Genomic DNA, 18,282 nt, shown 5'->3' with positions numbered 1-18,282 from the left:
TGTCTTTAACTGTATATATATTATGAATTAGCGTCAAGTCACCTACACTGGTCATTTAATTACCGGATGTTCCAGTTGAAAGTATACTGATATTTTTTTTTACATATATTTGACAGAACAATTTAGTAACAACAGTGCGAGTAAACAAAGTACATCTTTAACCAATAATTTCGTATGACTTTTATTATTATGGTACATAAAATATGATATTTATTGTTCTGGTTTATTTAGAAAGAAAACCAACCGGAAATACTACATTTCTTTGCGTTGACTTTGACAACAAGGCTCGTTTTATGGCAACGTAGCTAAACAGCAGGTAGTCACGAATGTGTCAGGACAGCGATATGCATTAAAAATAACAAAGTTTTTGTTTGACATGTAATTTACTCATAAAGGACCGCCGGAGCTTAGCATAAAGGCCGGCAATAATCTATAAGTCGAGGAAGCTAACAAGCTAGCAGTGGTAACAGCACTTTGGATTTACTGTTGTTAAATAACTCCGCAGCTGGATGAGCTTGCTAGGATGAATGGGAAAGCTAAGAAGCTAACGATGGTCACTGGGTTATAGGTTGGATTTGTGCTGTCTTTTTGGAGATAAACTTTTAGAAATAATAAATTAGGAGTTATGAGAATAAACATATATGTAATTTCGAACACGGGGTATCGTGGTTATTTACAGCTCGATATCCTCGGTGTGGGATTAGCTAATTTTCTCCTTGGAAAGACGACATTCGCTCCTTTCGGCTACCTCAAAATACACGGGAGTCGGTGATGCTGTCGGTCGCTGGACAAATGCACCGGGTGTCGGAACTAAGACAGCGCGGTCAGACTCCGTTATAAACAATGAAAAACTGCGAGTATCAACAAATAGACCCGCAAGCACTTCCGACGCCCACCCCGACCCCTCCGCCTCATCATGGGAAGGACACGGAGAAGAAGAAGGAGCCGAGAAGACCCAGGAGAAAGTGGGAAGTTTTCCCCGGAAAAAATCGCTTCTACTGCGATGGACGGATCATAGTGGCCCGACAGAGTGGGGTCCTTCCCCTTACCCTGGGTCTCATCCTCGTCACAAGTGGTTTATTTTTTATATTTGAGTGAGTTCATCTTATATTATATGATTCTGTAATACTGATTCTGTAATACTAATATTGCGAGTTCCGTCCAAACGTTGTCCACAGATGATACAAAGCTGTTTTTTAAGCTGATATTTTAATGAACTGAGCCCTGTCTGGCGCATTAAATCTACTTTATTTATTTATATTGTTTGTCTATTTGTTTGTTTGTTTTTTCCAAAAGCAAGAGACTCGCTAACATACAACAGGATGCTATTTAATGATGCAGATTGCTCAAAACCCCCCAAAACAAAACAAAACAAAACAAAAAAGTACTGACATTTTTGACCCTGCACTGTATGGATATTTGTTTTAACCTGTGTGTTGCAATTATGTTTATTCTTAATGTTTTTTTCTTAATATTTGAAGCTAAGTGCACATTATTAAGAAGTAGTGCTTAATAATAGAAACCGTATTCTTTCTGCCACAGTAGAGTGAAAATGTGTTCAGTCTCCTGGGATTTTTATGGCAATTAAAAGAGGTGAATGTTAATTAAAATTAGATCCATCAGTGAGTTAAAGTAAAGAAGAAGGTAGGCTCAGTTATATGTGACAGAACATTGTCTGCATCTTTTCCCAGTGTGCCTTGGTAATTCCCCCTGCCTGTGTTTGTTTCTCAGTTGTCCGTTCCTGGTCAAACACTTGACCAGCTGCATACCTGTTATTGGAGGAGTCCTCTTTGTGTTTGTGCTCATCACCCTGCTCCAGACCAGCTTCACCGACCCCGGCATCCTGCCCAGAGCAACACCAGATGAGGCTGCAGACATTGAGAAACAGATTGGTAATGTCTAATAGCTGCACTAGTAACTATGAGGTTGTCTGCAAGGCCTTTGAATTTGATGTCCAGAATTGTTTCCTACAGACTGAGATTCTGTTGGAAACACTGCTGGATAATAGGAGGAGTGGGGCTATATGCACTTGAGTGTACTGTGTGCTAAACATCATTCTCTGGGACTGAAAAGGCTTAAATGCCCAATATCTGCAGTTCCTCAAATAGCCACTGGAGGCAGACTCCAAAAACAAGCCAACCCAATGGTGGCACTGGGAAGTCAAATGCACTGCAACTCAAGAAAATGCTTGCAAATAGAAAAATGCTGTAAAGGCACTCAAAACAAAACACAAGTGTTTTTGAGGAGGTGATAATGCGACAGCTGTGGATGTAACGAAAACCAAAACATGCGATTTATATACATGAATCATGTGATTAAGATGGCAGGATACATGTTTGCTATTAGCCATTTACTGTTAGCTTGTCACTTCCACAGATGGTCCGTCACATCATTGTTTTCCCCCCCAAAAACCCCAAATCCCCATTTAAAATTGCCTCTATAGCTTCCCCCCTCATAATAACTCCATGGTGGATGGATTTTTGTATACAGTGCTTAACAAATGTATTAGACCACCTGTCATAAAAACAGAAAACACTAATATTTTAGAAATGTGTCAAAAACTTGTTAAAAAAAGTAAAAACATAATATTATTTATTATCCATATTTTTATATCCAAATCAGAGAAGAAGTCAGAAGTGAATCAAACATTAGATTCAACGACTAAAACAATTTATTTATTTTTTGTTCAGGAATTCAACTAAATAACTAATTTGGCATCTTAATAAAAAAATAAAGGTGGATTAACATGACAGAAATACAAAAAGTGATTTTGGTAAGCAGCTGTGAGGCATCTGTAGCATAAACCTTACACTGGGTGGTGTAAGGTTTTCTAATAAAGTTTTTCAGCACTGTACGTTATTATCAGCATACTGGTGGTAGGGGCATGACCCTCTTGATTGATATGTCTTCTGATACAGAGAACTGTAGTTGATACATCTCGCCTTCACTACCTTTGGTGTGTTTTCTAGTTGTTTCATATGATTGTTTGATAAATAATGTGCCTTCTTGTAAAGTACAGCCCGTCTAAGAAGTTTGTGCTTCGGATCTGGTGAGTGAAATTTTAGTAATTTTTTAGCCTGTGCTGTACTAGCAGATATAAGTGTGTGTTTGTTGTACGAGTACAGTTTATGTAAGTAGCCCACTAATCAAGCATGCTAGCATTAGTTGGTAACCTAGCACCCTGTTATACAGATTTTGTCAAACAAGAATGATAAGAATTGTTCTTAATAAATCAGCCATCTTGGTAATGATGGTGCTCACTGAGACACATATGGAAAAGGAAAAATTGGTCACCAAATATACTTGGTTGGCCTAAAATCTGTGTGCAGGAAATGCTGTCCGGTGTTGTCACATTTTTTCTCTTTTGGGATATTTCTGCACTGTGTTTTGGCTCTAAAGCTTCGTATAGGGCAGGGAAACTTACCTATAAACCAGTACTGCTTAAACACAGGTTATTTTATTCTAAGTTACTGAAGAGTCAGTGGCCTTGACTTTGTTTTGATTAAAACACCATTCATAGTTTCAAGAGAATGAAAGCGCTGTTCTGGTGTCGCTAATTATTTATTCTGGAATCACACATGCGCGTAAATTTTAATGGCTCAGTCACAATTAAAATTCTTCAGGTCATTTTAATGATGCGGAAGTCATCAAGACATAAAAGAACTTAAGTGGAATTTGCTGTGACTCAGTGTAATAAATGTCACGTTGGCACGTTGAAAAGTGTCTGCTGCCTTCTAATTTTGGACTAAAGTTTTCACTCGATTTTATACAGATTTATTTTCCCCAATCTGTCCTTTTTACACCTCAGACCTGTTCAAAGCCTCCATCAGTTATGCTCACTGTCAGTTTTATGCCATGCCAATATCATTTTTACTTTCCATATGACTTGCATCATTATAATGACCTGCATGTCTAAAGCTGGCTTTCTGTGCACTTTGGAAACTCCTACTCATGACCAGAGTTTAGGCAGTGGTGATGTAAGATCCACATGTTATCCAACTGAACTGTACAACAGCTATTTTTGAAATGAAGATTCTGGCTTAAGTGTTGAGCATTTATTTGGGCCCCAATCTTTCAGGAAAGATTCTGGAAAGCTCTGTCATGTAGCTTCTTAGTTTGAATTAGCGCACAGTTTAGTATGGTATGGAATGGATGACACTGACTATCGTAAAAGAATAAAGAAAAACCCCTATAAGGAACCATCTGTAGGCTGCACAAAAAGAATAGTGGGTATTTCTTTTCTTTTTTTGTATTATTTTTCTCATGTTGGTCAACTTCTCAGGCACATTGTCCAAGTTACTGGGAAAGAGAACTTTAAAAAACAGTTTCTGCAGGTTAGTCATTTTGTGAAGGATGACACATCATTTTCCATCTGCTGTTACGAGCTGTACACCTGACACCAGATGTCTTTCTGCTCAGGCTATTATTGGACTATAATCCACCCCTCGCCCTGAGTAAGAGTGGATAAAGGCGCAAGTCGTTACAACCCAGTGAAGTGGTCAGACCTGATTTTACAAGGATGTGAAGTGTGACAGAAAATTATTATAGGCTGGAGTTGTGTACATTAAAACAGGATTCATATCTACACTATGCTTCATTGATTGACAGTGGGAGTGCCTGACATCTGGGGTGTCTTTGCTGGTGGGATAGTCAAAGCAATAACAGCCAGCCATTAACAAGGCAAGCTAACTGAGCTTTAATGATCACTTAGCATGAGTCACACGAACTGCCTGTTGCTAATGTTCTCCATTTTGATGCTGAATTTCACAAGCAACAACTTCCTTGATATTTTCATAACATGACGTGATGGATGGATTTGATTGGCTGCCATAGCAGTGGGAATGGAGAAGTTTCTCAACTTTTAAGTGCAAGCACTGAAAGCAAAACAAAGGTACAGATTCACAGTTTAGTTGTGCACTGCATTTAAAGTCAATGAGAGGTGTGAGGATTGAAGTTTGAAATGCAAATGTGTAAATCCTTCCTTGTTTTGTGTGCATGGAGACTCTCCAGGCACTCCAGGTTCTTCAAACTGTCCGTAGACACAGGCAGGGGTAAGGTTTATTTGTGATTCAAAATTGGCCGTAGGTTTGAATATGAGTGTGAATGTTTGGCTCTGTGTTCTAGCCCTGCGACACACTGGCCACCCGTCCAGGGTGCACTCCCCCCTCCCCCTGTGGGTTAGGCTCCAAGTCTGTAGCACTGATTGAGGGAAAACTTTTTGAAATGATCTTTTAGAGCAATCTTCAAAAGGTTTTTAATGAGAAGCTCAAAGTACTCACCAGAGATGTGTGCAGCCCTAATGATGTGCACGCATTGCTGATAATGTGATGGTATCCATTCAGACTTTTATCGTTCTTCAAAGTGGTTTGTGATTGTGACACTTGTAAGTTTGCTGCCATGACTTTGATGGAAGTGGGAACCCGGATGCTTACTGCAGCAATACCTGCACACCTACCTTAGATTTAAAGCACAACACTGTGTCCCTATTTTCAATGTTCTTCTTTGTAGACAACACTGGAAACACCAGCTATCGACCTCCGCCGCGCACCAAGGAAGTGCTAATCAATCAGCAGGTGGTGAAGCTCAAGTACTGTTTCACCTGCAAGATGTTCCGCCCTCCGCGCACCTCCCACTGCAGCCTGTGTGACAACTGTGTGGGTGAGCTGTGAACACACAGCGACACTGACATTTACAACCCATAAATAATAAAAAGAGGCTTCACAGAGCTGCAGAGAGTGCACTTTTATACAGCTCAGTGCTCTAGAGTTTGTTTGTTTTTTAACATTCTTAAATGTGAGTCGGTCACTGTCTTTCAGAGAGATTCGACCATCACTGCCCCTGGGTTGGGAACTGCGTAGGGAAACGTAACTACCGGTTTTTCTACACCTTCATCGTGTCGCTCTCCTTCTTGACTGCGTTCATCTTCGGCTGTGTGACCACACACCTAGCACTGAGTATGTGGTTTTGCTCTGATCTGCAGGTGTTTCATGCTTGGGAAGTAGCCAGCTTCAAATAGCACCTGCTTGTTTGTTTTGTTTCATTTGGACTGCCAGGCGTGGTTCACAAAAGCAGAGCATTTTAATGTCTGATAAGAGCCATATACTTGGATCAGCTCGGTCATTTGCCACACATTAAATTTTATGTCATTCTGAAATCCTGCTCATTTCCTCTCTTTCAGGAGCTCAGGGCGGAAAGGGCCTGGTGTTTGCACTTCAGGAGAGTCCGGGGAGATATCCTGTACCGAATAAGATTTTTTTACTCAAAAAATACAGTCAGTGACAGAAGTTGGATGAAAATCAGTCAGCTTGCATATGTATATATAACATATACATAGACACCATCGCCATCTGCGATAATTTTTCTTATTTGTACTGTTTTTAACCATGTTTTTCTTCACTTTATATTAGGAGACAAAAATTACTGTAATCCGTAGGGAAGTACAGACTGAGGCTTTCTGGGCTTATATCAGGTTCTAAATAACAATTTGGCAAATATCCAGTGCCCAAATGGGGATATGTTTTAGTTGATTAGCTGTTGTTGTGTTTTTTCTTGATATATATGTCTTGTATTGTGCAAGTGACACAAAAAACACTAGCTGGACAATTTTCAAGTGTTTTGTTTGTGTCTTTGTAGCCAGTGTTTTGATAACTTTGCTTTCCTTGACTCAGTCTTTCACTGCAGTGGAGCTGGTGATATGTTTCTTTTCAGTTTGGTCCATTTTGGGCCTCTCAGGCTTCCATACATACTTGGTTGCTTCCAATCTTACCACTAACGAAGATGTGAGTACCCAAAGCTGCTTTTGTGACTCAGTTTGTTAGAAGACATCCTGTTATTATTTTATGTTAAAGAAAATATACTCTGTATGTAATTTGAGAGTTCAAAGAAATGTGTGTAAATATAATTAATGTTTTGTGTTAGTGTGGAAGCATATTTAACATTAGAATACTTTTAATTAACAATAACAAAAGTAACAACAACACAAATATTAATACTAATATTTTGTTAATAGTAAGGGAAATCTTGCAGATATTTTTGTATTCACAAAGTGAACAAACTCTACCTCCAAAATAATGTTTGGGGAAAAACATGTCATATGTTTTATATGTGATTTGTTTTTATTTTTTATATTTTAGATTAAAGGCTCCTGGTCAGGGAAGAGTGGAGAAGATGTTACAAACCCATACAGTCAAAAAAACATCTTTATCAACTGTTGTTCGGTGCTTTGTGCGCCCATGCCTCCGAGGTTGGTCCTCTTTATGAATTACTCCTTCCATCATTAAATCTTTAATACTGAGTCCAAGTAACAAAGAGAAATGCCTGTGAGGATCTTTGTATATTAGCTTTAGCTATTTTATTACTAATGGGCTGTTTAAGATGGTGCATATTTCATTTGCAAGCATGCATACTTTATGAAAGAAGCAATCACTGATAATTTTAAATAAGCTTGTATGAGTTGATAAAGAGAGAGCAGTACTAATAAACCTGTAGCAATACATCAGCTGGATTGTGGCTCTGTTTGAATTACAGAGCTTCAGTTCATTGTTTAATTGCAATTTAGTTTTATGTGTGTAAGTAACACCAGTTTAGTTGTCTCAACCACTTACTATTACAAGATAAAGACTCTCAGATGGAAAACCAGACAGCCGAGAGAGTAAGCAGTTGGAGATGGTGGGGATGTGCGTTCTGCATTCATGACAAAGCTGAGAAGATATCGGTATTAATGGAGGAACATCCTCGCCTCGTAACCTGAACATTGGTATCTTTCTGTGCCATTTCAGCTTGATTGACAGACGGGGTTTCCTGCCGACAGATGAGTCTGCCCAGACTGGCAGTGCGGACATCGAGCTGCCCACCCTGGCCGCTAAAAGCGAGATAAATGTGGTAGGATCCCCTTTTGCATTGCAGAAATCCCCCTCTCCCGTGCCTGCACCCTCTGACTCCCACCAAAACTCTTTCTTTGCCTGAGAGAAACCTCGTTGCCTGCTGTAGTCCCAACCCAGCATCTGTCTGCTGCCTGTTGTTGACTGTCATGTAAGTTTGCTGTTTTAACAAACTAGTCAGAGGTTTATAATTGCTATTATAACACACAGTATCATGCCTCTTTTTGGAAGTTAAAGGGATAGTTGAACATTTTGGCGCATTTGTTTGGTTTGGTTGATGGAGTTTCAAAAAAAATCTTTTTTCAAAAACTACATTCTTATTCTAGTAAAGAACCCCAAGTTTTTTAGCTCAGTTTAACTTATTAATTTATTATAATTATGAAAGCCAGATAGGGTACTAGTTAGGAGTACTTGCTTGCCACTCAACACCTGTTTTGGTTTTAAACTGAAAGCAGAAGGACCTAGAACAGGGGTGTCGAACTCCAGGCCTCAAGGGCCGGTGTCCTGCAGGTTTTAGATATCACCCTGGGTCAACACACCTGAATCAAATGATTAGTTCATTACCAGGCCTCTGGAGAACATGTTGAGGAGGTCATTTGTCCATTTAAATCAGCTGTGTTGGATCAAGGACACATCTAAAACCTGCAGGACACCGGGCCTCGAGGCCTGGAGTTCAACACCTGTGACCTAGAAGAACGTGTCGCTGGGGCCTTTGAAGCAGTAAAATCTCAGTTTGAAGAATGCTTAAACTGGGTTACTTTTTACATTTTTAATATTTTATGACAACATTATTTTGAAACTTTAATCTTTAAGAACTCCTAAATAACTACATATATAAAAAAAATATAGTTTATAGTTTGTGTGTTTGAAAGATGAGAGCAGTAGTGGTAGATAAGTATTTTGGATTTTTAAATTGCCAAGTGTCAGTGTTGGTGTCAAAATCCTGTACTGGTTAGACTCTACAAAGGACAAATCTGGGCATTAACAGTAACTTTATTTTATCAAATACAATTATCTCATGGTTTACCTGCAGTTCCTTCAGCGCCCACCGAGGCATTTAGTAATCACTACTCTAACTCTTTACCCCCTGAAAGCCTACTAGCAGTAACCCTTGAACTTAGCACCTTCTGTTATATTTCAGGCCTGCTTATAGAACAAAACGACTGGGTTTGCAACAGTAGCTTGTGAGGGTGGGCTCTGCCTATGGAAAAACTATGCTATTTATTATATTCTACTAATTGTAATGGTTGCCAAATCATGTTTTTATTGTTATATACTGAGGTGTCAAAACTCATCATCATCAAACACATAGACAACCATTCACACCTATGGGAAATTTAGAGTTTCCAGTTAACCTATCCCCACTAACTGCATGTCTTTTACTGTGGGAGGAAGCCGGAGTACCCAGACAGAACCCGCGCAAACACAGGGAGAAAATGCAAACTCTGATGGTGGAATTAAACTCAGGACCTTCTTGCTGTGAGGCATCAGTGCTAACCACTCTTCCATTGTGCTGCCCACACACAAAGTGTTGGGCTAATTACCATATGTGATTTATGACTTCATAGAGTGACCACTAGAGGTATGTTAATTGTTACAAATTCCCTGCCCTGATGTTATTGAGGTCTGCTCCTAGCAGCACTCTTTGAATCGCACATTACTGAATAATTATTAAGTTGAATTGTCAAAGATGCAGAGACTTAAATTAGAAAAAAGAAAAAAATAAAAACTAAAAAAGAAGCCAGTCACCCAGTAACACCTCTTAATCTTGTTTCTGTTTCTTAAAAAAACCAAATGTTAACGTATTGATTTATAATTTTGTTGGGGGCGTATCTAGAAATATAGATGACAAACATGAAAAAGTAGCTCTAATGCCCAGGTTTAAATAAGAGAACTAATGATGCTTTGGTAGGTGCATATTTTAATTCATTTAATTCAGTCAACTGAGATCCTGTTTCATGACTTCTTACTGCATTAAGCTAAGGTGAGAAAGTGGCATTAATCTTCTCATCTGACTCTGGGTGATAAAATGAACTGCTGTTAAAGTGTCATTTAATATGGTGTCTTTAGCTGTTGTTCAGCCATGTCTACCTCATGGAAATGCACACATAAAATTCTTCTTATGCTATTTTTAATAGAGAGTACTACTCTCTGTATGCACATTTTTCCCTCAGTGTTTAATTCTATGCAGTATCGTTTGCCAGCTCCGGGTGTTTAGAGAGCAGGAGCTGTACGAAGTGTTTCCAGCTCCTCCTCACAGAGCGTCTCGCTTGTTGTTCTTTCTGACAGGGATATAAAAAGATACCTGGAGTGTTTTACAGCCAGTTTTGTTTACAAGACTTGCCCAGAGTTCAGATAGAGTTGCAATCTGAGCCACAATATATTCTCATATCACATAGTACAGTGAAAGTCAGTTGAAGCTGGAGTCTTGTGTTTTTGAGTGTGTATAAGCCTTTTGAAGTCAGTTGATAAGCTGGTGATGCTGTAAAGAAAGCTATTTCTGTAACAGCGGTTTGTAAATTTGAGTGTGTGCTGTTTGTTGTCTCCTGTCATGTCTGTCTGCATATAAAAAGTTAAAATGCCAAAAGATTTGTGAAGAGGGAAGCTCCTCATGTCCTTCATCTCCTGCTTCCCGTCATGCCTTTGTTTCATTTTTACTTATTTGTTTTGTTTTTTTACGTTTCTGTTTTTAGTATCTGTAATGTATAACATTAAATGTTTGTCCGTGCAGTTCATCACGTGTGTTGTCATTTTTCATTTTGTTTCCATCCATCATCACCGTTTTCATATCACAGTACATGGAGATATACTTTTCTATATTTTTCCTACCAGACAGAACCAGAATCAGTCCCTCCCTGTGTGTCTGATCACCCAGTGCTGACTCACTGTTCTCTGTGTGGTGTGTCTCTGTGCCTGCGTCCCTCCACCAACACTAGGAGGAGAAGTGTCTGGACTTTGCTCTGTCCTGCACTGGCTGATTAGCCGCTGTTAGAGCAAAGAAAAGCGAGCCTTGAGCTTGGTAAGCCTGTTTAGAGAAAGGGAGAGTGAGTGCAGACAGTCTGTGGCCCCCGCTGTCATTGCATGCCCCTTTGCTTGGCTGCTTTACTCCCGCATGGCTTTAACCATGGCCAATGTTAAATGCATTGCAGTGTATAACTGATCACAGTAAAGGGATCAAACAACTCTCCTGTGCTAACCATCAGACCATTCAAAGACTGACAAAAACAACTGTAAGAAAATGTTCATTCAGAGGTCAGTGAAACATAATGACAACCATTAAACCACCTTCTTAAGGAATGAATTGCAGGGTTTTAACAGTGCTTCGAGACTTCCCATGTATGTATAATTTTTAGGTTTAGGGCTGGAAATGGTGTTGAAATATACCCACATGGTGACAGCACATTTTCTTGACCCTCAATTATACGCAGTGTATAAACTTTGAATACAAACTAGCATGTGGAGAAAAAAATGGTTTAGCATTTAAATGAAAAATTTTCCAGAGCTTATGCTGTTAAAATTCATTCATTTGTCAGACTAATTTAGATTCAAGGCTAAAGACATTTTGAAGTGAATTCGGGTGAATAGTTGCATTTAAAAGGTGCCCAAAGCAGCATTTTATACTAAGAAATGATCACTTCATGTAAAACAGGTTGCTCATAGTATCAAATATTATCACTGAACTGAACTTCCAGTCAGTTCTGTGCAGTTTAACGGCTCTTTTCAGCTCACTGTTTTGGTTTTACTGGTCTTAGTTTGGCCGAGCTAACTGCTACTTTCTATTTTCATTGTGTGTTAAATTGCTTTAGCAATAAAATGTACTTTTTAAAAGTACATTTGCTTGCTTATAAAGATCCCAGCCAATCTCTGTTTAATTCAGTGTTTTTTATTTGGCGTCAGTTTAAAGCAAAGCATCTCAAGGCAGGTATGTTTATAAGGTAAAGACTGTAATGTTACAGAGTGGAATAAAAACATCTGCCAACAAGCAGAAAGAAGTCAGGTTCAGGGTCTGCTGCTGTACTTGTAAACATTTACTGTTTTGAGCTACTGAACCTTTAATCTCAGTTCAGATCAACTTAGATTTGTCAGCTTGAAAATGTAAACTGTTAAATTGCAAAGAACCCACCACACAAATGCAAGCTTGATAATGGATGCATTAACAGAGCTAATGCATCCAATCACTTCCTTTTAGCCAGCTTGTCCCAGTGGTCACTCATTGTATTACAGACAAGAATTTTTCACAAAAACCACAATTATAAAAGTTTATAAAGCATTTACTGAAGACCACTGACTGTAAACAATGCTAGGTTTTATTGTTTTGGTCGGGACTTCTTCGTCTACAGACGGTTTAACAAGCATGGAAGATGTTTGTTAAACTTCAACATCTCCCAGAAGAATCTTACAGTTTGATCTCAGTGTGAAGCCTGACCTGAGACTGATCCTTTGGGCAAGCCTGCAGGGATAGTGATATGGAGTTCTCTTTAATGGATCCAGCATGACATGTAAGAAGCATCCACACTGGAAGAACTAGCAGTGATACCGTAAAAGATGGACTTATCTTCCTGATCTGAGAAATGAAGCCTTTAAGAGGACATGAAACACTACACGCAAAAAGGCTAATTTACATCACGGAGCCCTGCTCTCGAAAACTGATAGATTTAACACTGTCTGTGAAGCTAGTCACGTTCGTGAAATGCTTTACAAACCTGAACATTAAAGCTAACAGCTGGATTTTCCCATTTCAGTGCAGGTAGCCAAATAATGAAGAGCCAATTACTGCGAAAGAGACAGACAGTGAAAGTGGACCGTATATCCTCGGTTTCCTAACGTAAAACTCGTTGCAGCCAGGGACAGCACAAAAGTGAACCCCTTAAACTGTCAAACGCCAGTCCTCAAGGGCCGGTGTCCTGAAACCTTTCTGTGTACCTGCTGCAACACACCTGAATAACATTAGGTCATTAGCAAGACTATAGAACTTGACTGCATGCTGAGGTGGCAATTCAGCCATTTGATTCATGTTACAGCAGATCATGAGTGAATGAAAATGGTGCAATAACAGTACTTTTAAAAGTACAATCTCTCAAACACTTACACTTATTTAAAATTACTTGAGTAGGGTTAGGGGGTTGCCACCTCAGCATGCACTCAAGTTCTATAGAGTCTTGCTAATGACCTAATGTTATTCAGTTGTGTTGCAGCAGGGACACATTCACAAGTTTCAGGACACCGGCCATGGAGGACTGGAGTTTGACACACCTGCCGTGAACTCATTTTTAGTTTTAGTGTTGTTATTTTTCTCTGAGTTATCGATTCTATGGGCTCAGTCACTCATTTTGGGAATTTGTCAATTCTGGTCATAATAAGGGTCAAAAAGCAGGATTATCCAGAGTGTGCTCATTGGCTAAGGACGTGTGTGTTGTTTGAACATGTTCTCCTCAAGGCTTCATAAAGGAATCTCACAAAACAGTCAGTGATGTCACAGTCACTATGTCCATCTTTTATAATATTTATGACAATAATGTGGGAACCAGAGGTAACAGAATATCAATTACATTCAGCAACTTTAACAGCGACAGGCAAAATAACTGCTGATGACATAAAGTGGGCAGGTTCTGAGTTAGACTTCTCACATTCTACTTGAATGATGGAAACGACTACCAATGAGAGTGAAGGATACAGTTGACTGACACATGATGGAATGCTTTTAATGTTCACTAGTGACCAGTCGTCAGTGATTAAGCCACAGGCACCAAGCAAACTGCTTCCTGTGTGGACGCCCAGTTAAAGTCTGAATATTCTGGCACCTGTTACTTAAACTTCATTGATGATTTTTTAAAACCAGCTCTTTCAAGCTACCAAACTTTTTTTAGTGCCATTCTAAAAGTTTGGTGTAATAAATAAACAGGCTTCTTGGGCTAAATCAGATATGAAATGCGACTGACCAGGTTTAATGTGCATGCCTATGCATGTCTGTGGCATGAAATATTTTGGATATCCTGCTTCAGATCACATGTGGATCCTGCTTGCACACCTAGTTGGCCTTTGACTCATGTTACATTTCCTAAAGTAATTTTAGAGCCTGAGGTGTTCCCTGTCAACATCACTAGCTTGTTTTATTACTTCTTTTATCACTTTCTTTTAATACTTCCTCTTTCTTGCACTGCCCTTGCAGTGCACACAGGGAACTAAAGGTCTGCTAGAATCGGCTGCGCTCTCTCCGCTCCTGTCCACCTCGTGTCCTCAGGGGAAACCTCAGAATGCTCATTCCTGCCCAGAAACCAGCCCAGCGTTGAACTCTGACCCCACATCAGAGTTCTCTAAAGGCTGCAGGGGAAACCATATGTCCAGCTCCCATGGCGATACTTCTCATCCACGTCACACCAAAGCTCGCTCAAAGAAATGCAAACGAGAGGCTCTGCATATTCCCAACCCTGCATTTGATGTCCCTGTTTCCCCTACCTCTCCGGACGCTGCCCCTGACTCCAAAGCCAGGAGCCACAAAGGAGGCAGCCTCACCCCGTTGCACTGACTGTCTTGAATGATGTTTTTCACAAGTCAAACACTGTTTGAGGCTTGCATGCTGTAACACAGTCAGATCCAAGTTATATGATTTTTTTTGTTTGGTCATTCCTGTTGGTTCTCTAAAACTCCAGGAGCATTGAAGATGTTTGGTCATTGAGTAAGACAATCACAGTGGAAACAGGACAGATTGGATGAAGATTATTCTAGATGCAACATAGCACTGGTGTAGGGAAAAGTTCTAAGAAGGGCTGTGAGCCGTAGGTTTTCTGATGATTCTTGTGTAAAAAAACAAATTTACCAGCATGTCAGATTTCACCAAATTTGTGAAACAGCGGCTTTAATGTATCAGCTCGAAAGACTTTGTTTGGAGGATGAAAGCTCTGAATTGTGTATATCTATAAAGAGAAGAGCCTTGAAGGGAAAATCCACCCAAAAATGTTCACATCGATAGCATCATCTCAAGCTGCACAGGCAGTGATTAATGGAACAAGTTGCAGGACTCGTAGACAAAAGCACTTTCTTGTGGAATCACCTGTTTAGCTCACTGGGTTAAGCAGGCAACCCATATGCCGTAAGACATGTCTTCCCCCTGGTCTTCCCCCAGGCTTCCTGTCTTCTCTTTGCTCTCCTATTGCAATATAATCCATATAATTTGGTACAGAATTTATATTGAGTAAATATTTAGTCACCACAGCCACCACAGGTGGGTAAGGTTCGGCCACCCCTTCTGCCCAGTAAGTGTCAAATGGCAATGTCTGAGCCTGTACTGTACAGTGGATGAAATATCTTGTAATTTATTCATTTGGATTGTTGTAGGGCTTTAGGGGTATGTCTGCTCTGATTAACAGGTGTACCACCACCTGTCATTTTCTGTTCTGCTCATTTAAATCTCTGAACTGTATCTCTGGGCTGTGTTTGAGGAGGTGGTTCTTTTTGGAACATTTTTAATTAAATATTAATACTCTTAATAAGCTTTTGTTTCAGTTTTACTGTAGGGAATTTATTCTTCTGTTACTTGACACTTTTAAAAACTTTAAAAAAAAAAAAAAAGTTTTACATAAAATGCTTGTTATGCATGAGTCCTCACGTCGTACCTTTATATGGCAGTCATGCCTAAATGAGCAAATGATTAGGAATGATTTGGTACATCTGGTAAGCAATCATTTGGTACTACAACAATCTGTAAAGTGGGGAAACAAGAACTAGAAATAAGTTCTGAGCTCAACCTGGCCACCTCTTTAAAAACTATCTGGATCTGTGGCTGCTTCCACTGGCTTTCAGTCTAACAGAACCTGAGGGTACCAAATGTAGAGATAGGGATATGACTGAACTATGCACTTGTTTTTTTCCCCCACATCTATAATAATGCAGACAAAGATTTGGTCCACTGACTTTAGTGACATTAAATATTGGATTAATGATTCAAATCTATATGTAAAACACCTCATTTTTCACTGAAGGTGCTGACTTTGTGTTCTAAAATAAGCAAAATGTGAATTTTTGTTGTGTGGATTTTTCCATTGACCTTGCACGAACAGCACAGTGGATAAGATGTAAATCAGTTTAGTGGTGTGTACTGTTGTTCAGATCTACGTGCTATAAAATGGAATTGAGTGCAACTGCATGGTCATGACTAAAAGGTGTATTTTATGATATGTTTCTTTAAATACATTCAGACATTACACCATCTCAACACACCTTTTTGTAGGAAACCAGTGTTGTGTTTCAAAACTGAAACAGTATTACTGATTCCCGCTTGTATTCTTATCACCATCACACAATGATTTAAAGCTCCTTTCCACATGTCCACCTCCTGCTCACACACCTTGTGTCAGTAATAGCAATACCTTCTCTCTTCTCCTTTCCCTAAAATTGTTTTTCTTTGTGCACTTTGACAAATCTGAGACTTGTGTGAATGGAGGATGTACTGGTTTGTTCTCAGGTGAAAGCTTTAGGTTAGGTATTCAATATGCAAGTTCAATGTGACATGTGTTCACACACATTGTGACCCGATGGCAATAGCTGCACAAAAGTGCAAAGACCCCAACTATCATGTACACACTGTCCGTCTATAGTTCACCTAAAGAGTGTCTGTGCAGCATCTGCTGTGTCAAAAGTCACCCCAACACCCTCAGTGACATCACTAAGTGAATGCGAGTGATGCATTTATTAGGAGAAACATACTGTACTGTATTTGTACCAACTGTAAGGTAAATTAAGCCAATGCTCCTGTCAAAATAAAGGAAAGAAAAATACAACTCAGTGAACAATCTGTGTATTTTTTAAGCTGACCACAAGGTGGCACTGGTGGTCCATGAGCATGAACTGGAGTCAGTAAATCAGTCAGTGAGACACTGTTTGGACAACTTGGTGTTTGTCCTCTTCTCAGATGTTTAAACCTGAAAATAATTAAAAGATTTTTCGCTTGTCCTCTTTGCAATGACAGTAACACATCTGTCCAGTTAGTAAAAAAATAAATATAGTGTGGAGAATTTGGTGTAGAAAACATTAAGTCTGATTTTCAGGTTCATGTGGAGCTATGTGCTACATAAAAGTTTATTCAATACAGAGTATGAAACTTTTTTGTATTGAATGATTAAATTCTGTTTTGCAGAATCGTGAAACAAGCATCAGAAGCAAACGAGCTTCTTTTATTTAAGTCACAATTCTACAGACGGAACACTACGAATATTTTTAAATATGCTTAAAGTGCCAAAAGTAAAATACTCATTTTCAGTTTATTTATTTTATTGGATTATGACTGATTCTTAGATTTAAGTATTACTTTAATGTTTCAGTTGGAGAGGATTGTAATGATACATCCTGTGCAGTCCTGAGCCTGGTTCTGTCAGGTTAAAAGGGAGTTTTTCCTTCCCACTGTTGCCAAACTGCTTGTTCATAGGGAGTCATATGATTGTTGGGTTTTTCTCTGTATGTATTATTGTAGACTCTACCTTACCGCTACAAAAGCACCTTGAAGCAACTATTGTAGTAATTTGGCACTATATAAATAAAACATGAAATGAATTGAATATGCTAATGGGTAATTTTCTATACCTATAAATGTACTAATATCCTGTGATGTGATGCTGTGTATTTTAAAATCTGTAAAACAATTAAAGAAAAAACTATGCTGTGGAGTACCAAGTAGAATATTTTTCATTTAGTATAGTAGAAGTAGATAGTAGAATGAGACAAAAATGTGTAAGTAATTCAGTTTCACTTCTATTCAATTTCTGGTTTATTCATATAGCAATAAATCACAAAAACAATCACCTCAAAGTGCTTTTGCATGGTAACCCTACAGTATTCCGAAGTAAATCCCAACCATTAAATCAGCACTTTGCAATGGTGGGAAGAAAAAACTCCCTTTTAACAGGAAGAAACCTTCGGCAGTCCTACGCTTGGGGAGGGGAAGTCATCTGCCACTAGCAGTTCTAGGGTGAGGAGAAAAGAGCAGAGAAATAGAGAAACAAAAAGTGAGGATAGGGATCCAGAACAAAACACAGACTACTGTAAGAGAGAGTGAAGACAAAAGTTCAATGATGCACCTAATAGCAGAAGGCTCTGCCTCCCGTTCTACTTTTAGAAAGTCTAGGAACCATGAGTCAGCCAGTAAGTCAGCCGAAGTGGTCTGTTGGGATAATATAGTACAATGAGGTCTTTCAAGACTACATATGTGAAGAGAAGGATTTTAAATTTCAATTCTGGATTTAATGGGAAGCCAGCATAGATAAAGTAATTACAGGGGAAATTTGATCTCTCTTTCTAGTCCCTGTTAGGACTCTTGTTGCAGCATTTTGGATTGACCAAAGATTGACCGAGAGTAATGAAAACATGAACTAGTTTTTCAGCATCACTCTGTGGCAGGATTAAAGAGATT

General features: G+C 39.1%; 1 protein-coding gene across 2 annotated transcripts; it reads left to right on the top strand.

Moving 5' to 3' along the window:
• Positions 1-177: 177 nt before the first annotated feature.
• Positions 178-16,661, top strand: zdhhc18b (zinc finger DHHC-type palmitoyltransferase 18b). 2 transcript variants are annotated; one of them, XM_039605578.1, is made up of 10 exons: positions 178-1,094; positions 1,732-1,892; positions 3,020-3,049; positions 5,509-5,658; positions 5,817-5,954; positions 6,179-6,230; positions 6,677-6,779; positions 7,134-7,243; positions 7,779-7,881; positions 14,050-16,661. In XM_039605578.1, exons 1-10 carry the CDS (start codon positions 844-846, stop codon positions 14,404-14,406), a joined length of 1,455 nt encoding a protein of 484 aa, XP_039461512.1. In that variant the 5' UTR covers positions 178-843; the 3' UTR covers positions 14,407-16,661. The 2 variants fall into 2 exon arrangements, with proteins under 2 accessions (XP_039461512.1, XP_031597562.1); XM_031741702.2 differs by lacking the exon at positions 3,020-3,049 and having other exon boundaries at positions 180-1,094.
• Positions 16,662-18,282: the final 1,621 nt, after the last annotated feature.

This window comes from Oreochromis aureus, linkage group 22 (genome assembly GCF_013358895.1).
Source record: "Oreochromis aureus strain Israel breed Guangdong linkage group 22, ZZ_aureus, whole genome shotgun sequence".
In the NCBI taxonomy this organism is placed as follows: domain Eukaryota; kingdom Metazoa; phylum Chordata; class Actinopteri; order Cichliformes; family Cichlidae; genus Oreochromis; species Oreochromis aureus.
The sequence above is the reverse complement of the archived record's forward strand: the minus strand, read 5'-3'. Positions and strand labels throughout refer to the sequence as shown.

Bases quoted from the DNA above. Each gene is read 5' to 3' on its own strand.
- zdhhc18b (XM_039605578.1), top strand. From the start codon at position 844: ATGAAAAACTGCGAGTATCAACAAATAGACCCGCAAGCACTTCCGACG. The intron at 1,893-3,019 runs GTAATGTCTAAT...TGTAAAGTACAG, and splicing joins AGACATTGAGAAACAGATTG to CCCGTCTAAGAAGTTTGTGC. The intron at 7,244-7,778 runs GTTGGTCCTCTT...GTGCCATTTCAG, and splicing joins TGTGCGCCCATGCCTCCGAG to CTTGATTGACAGACGGGGTT.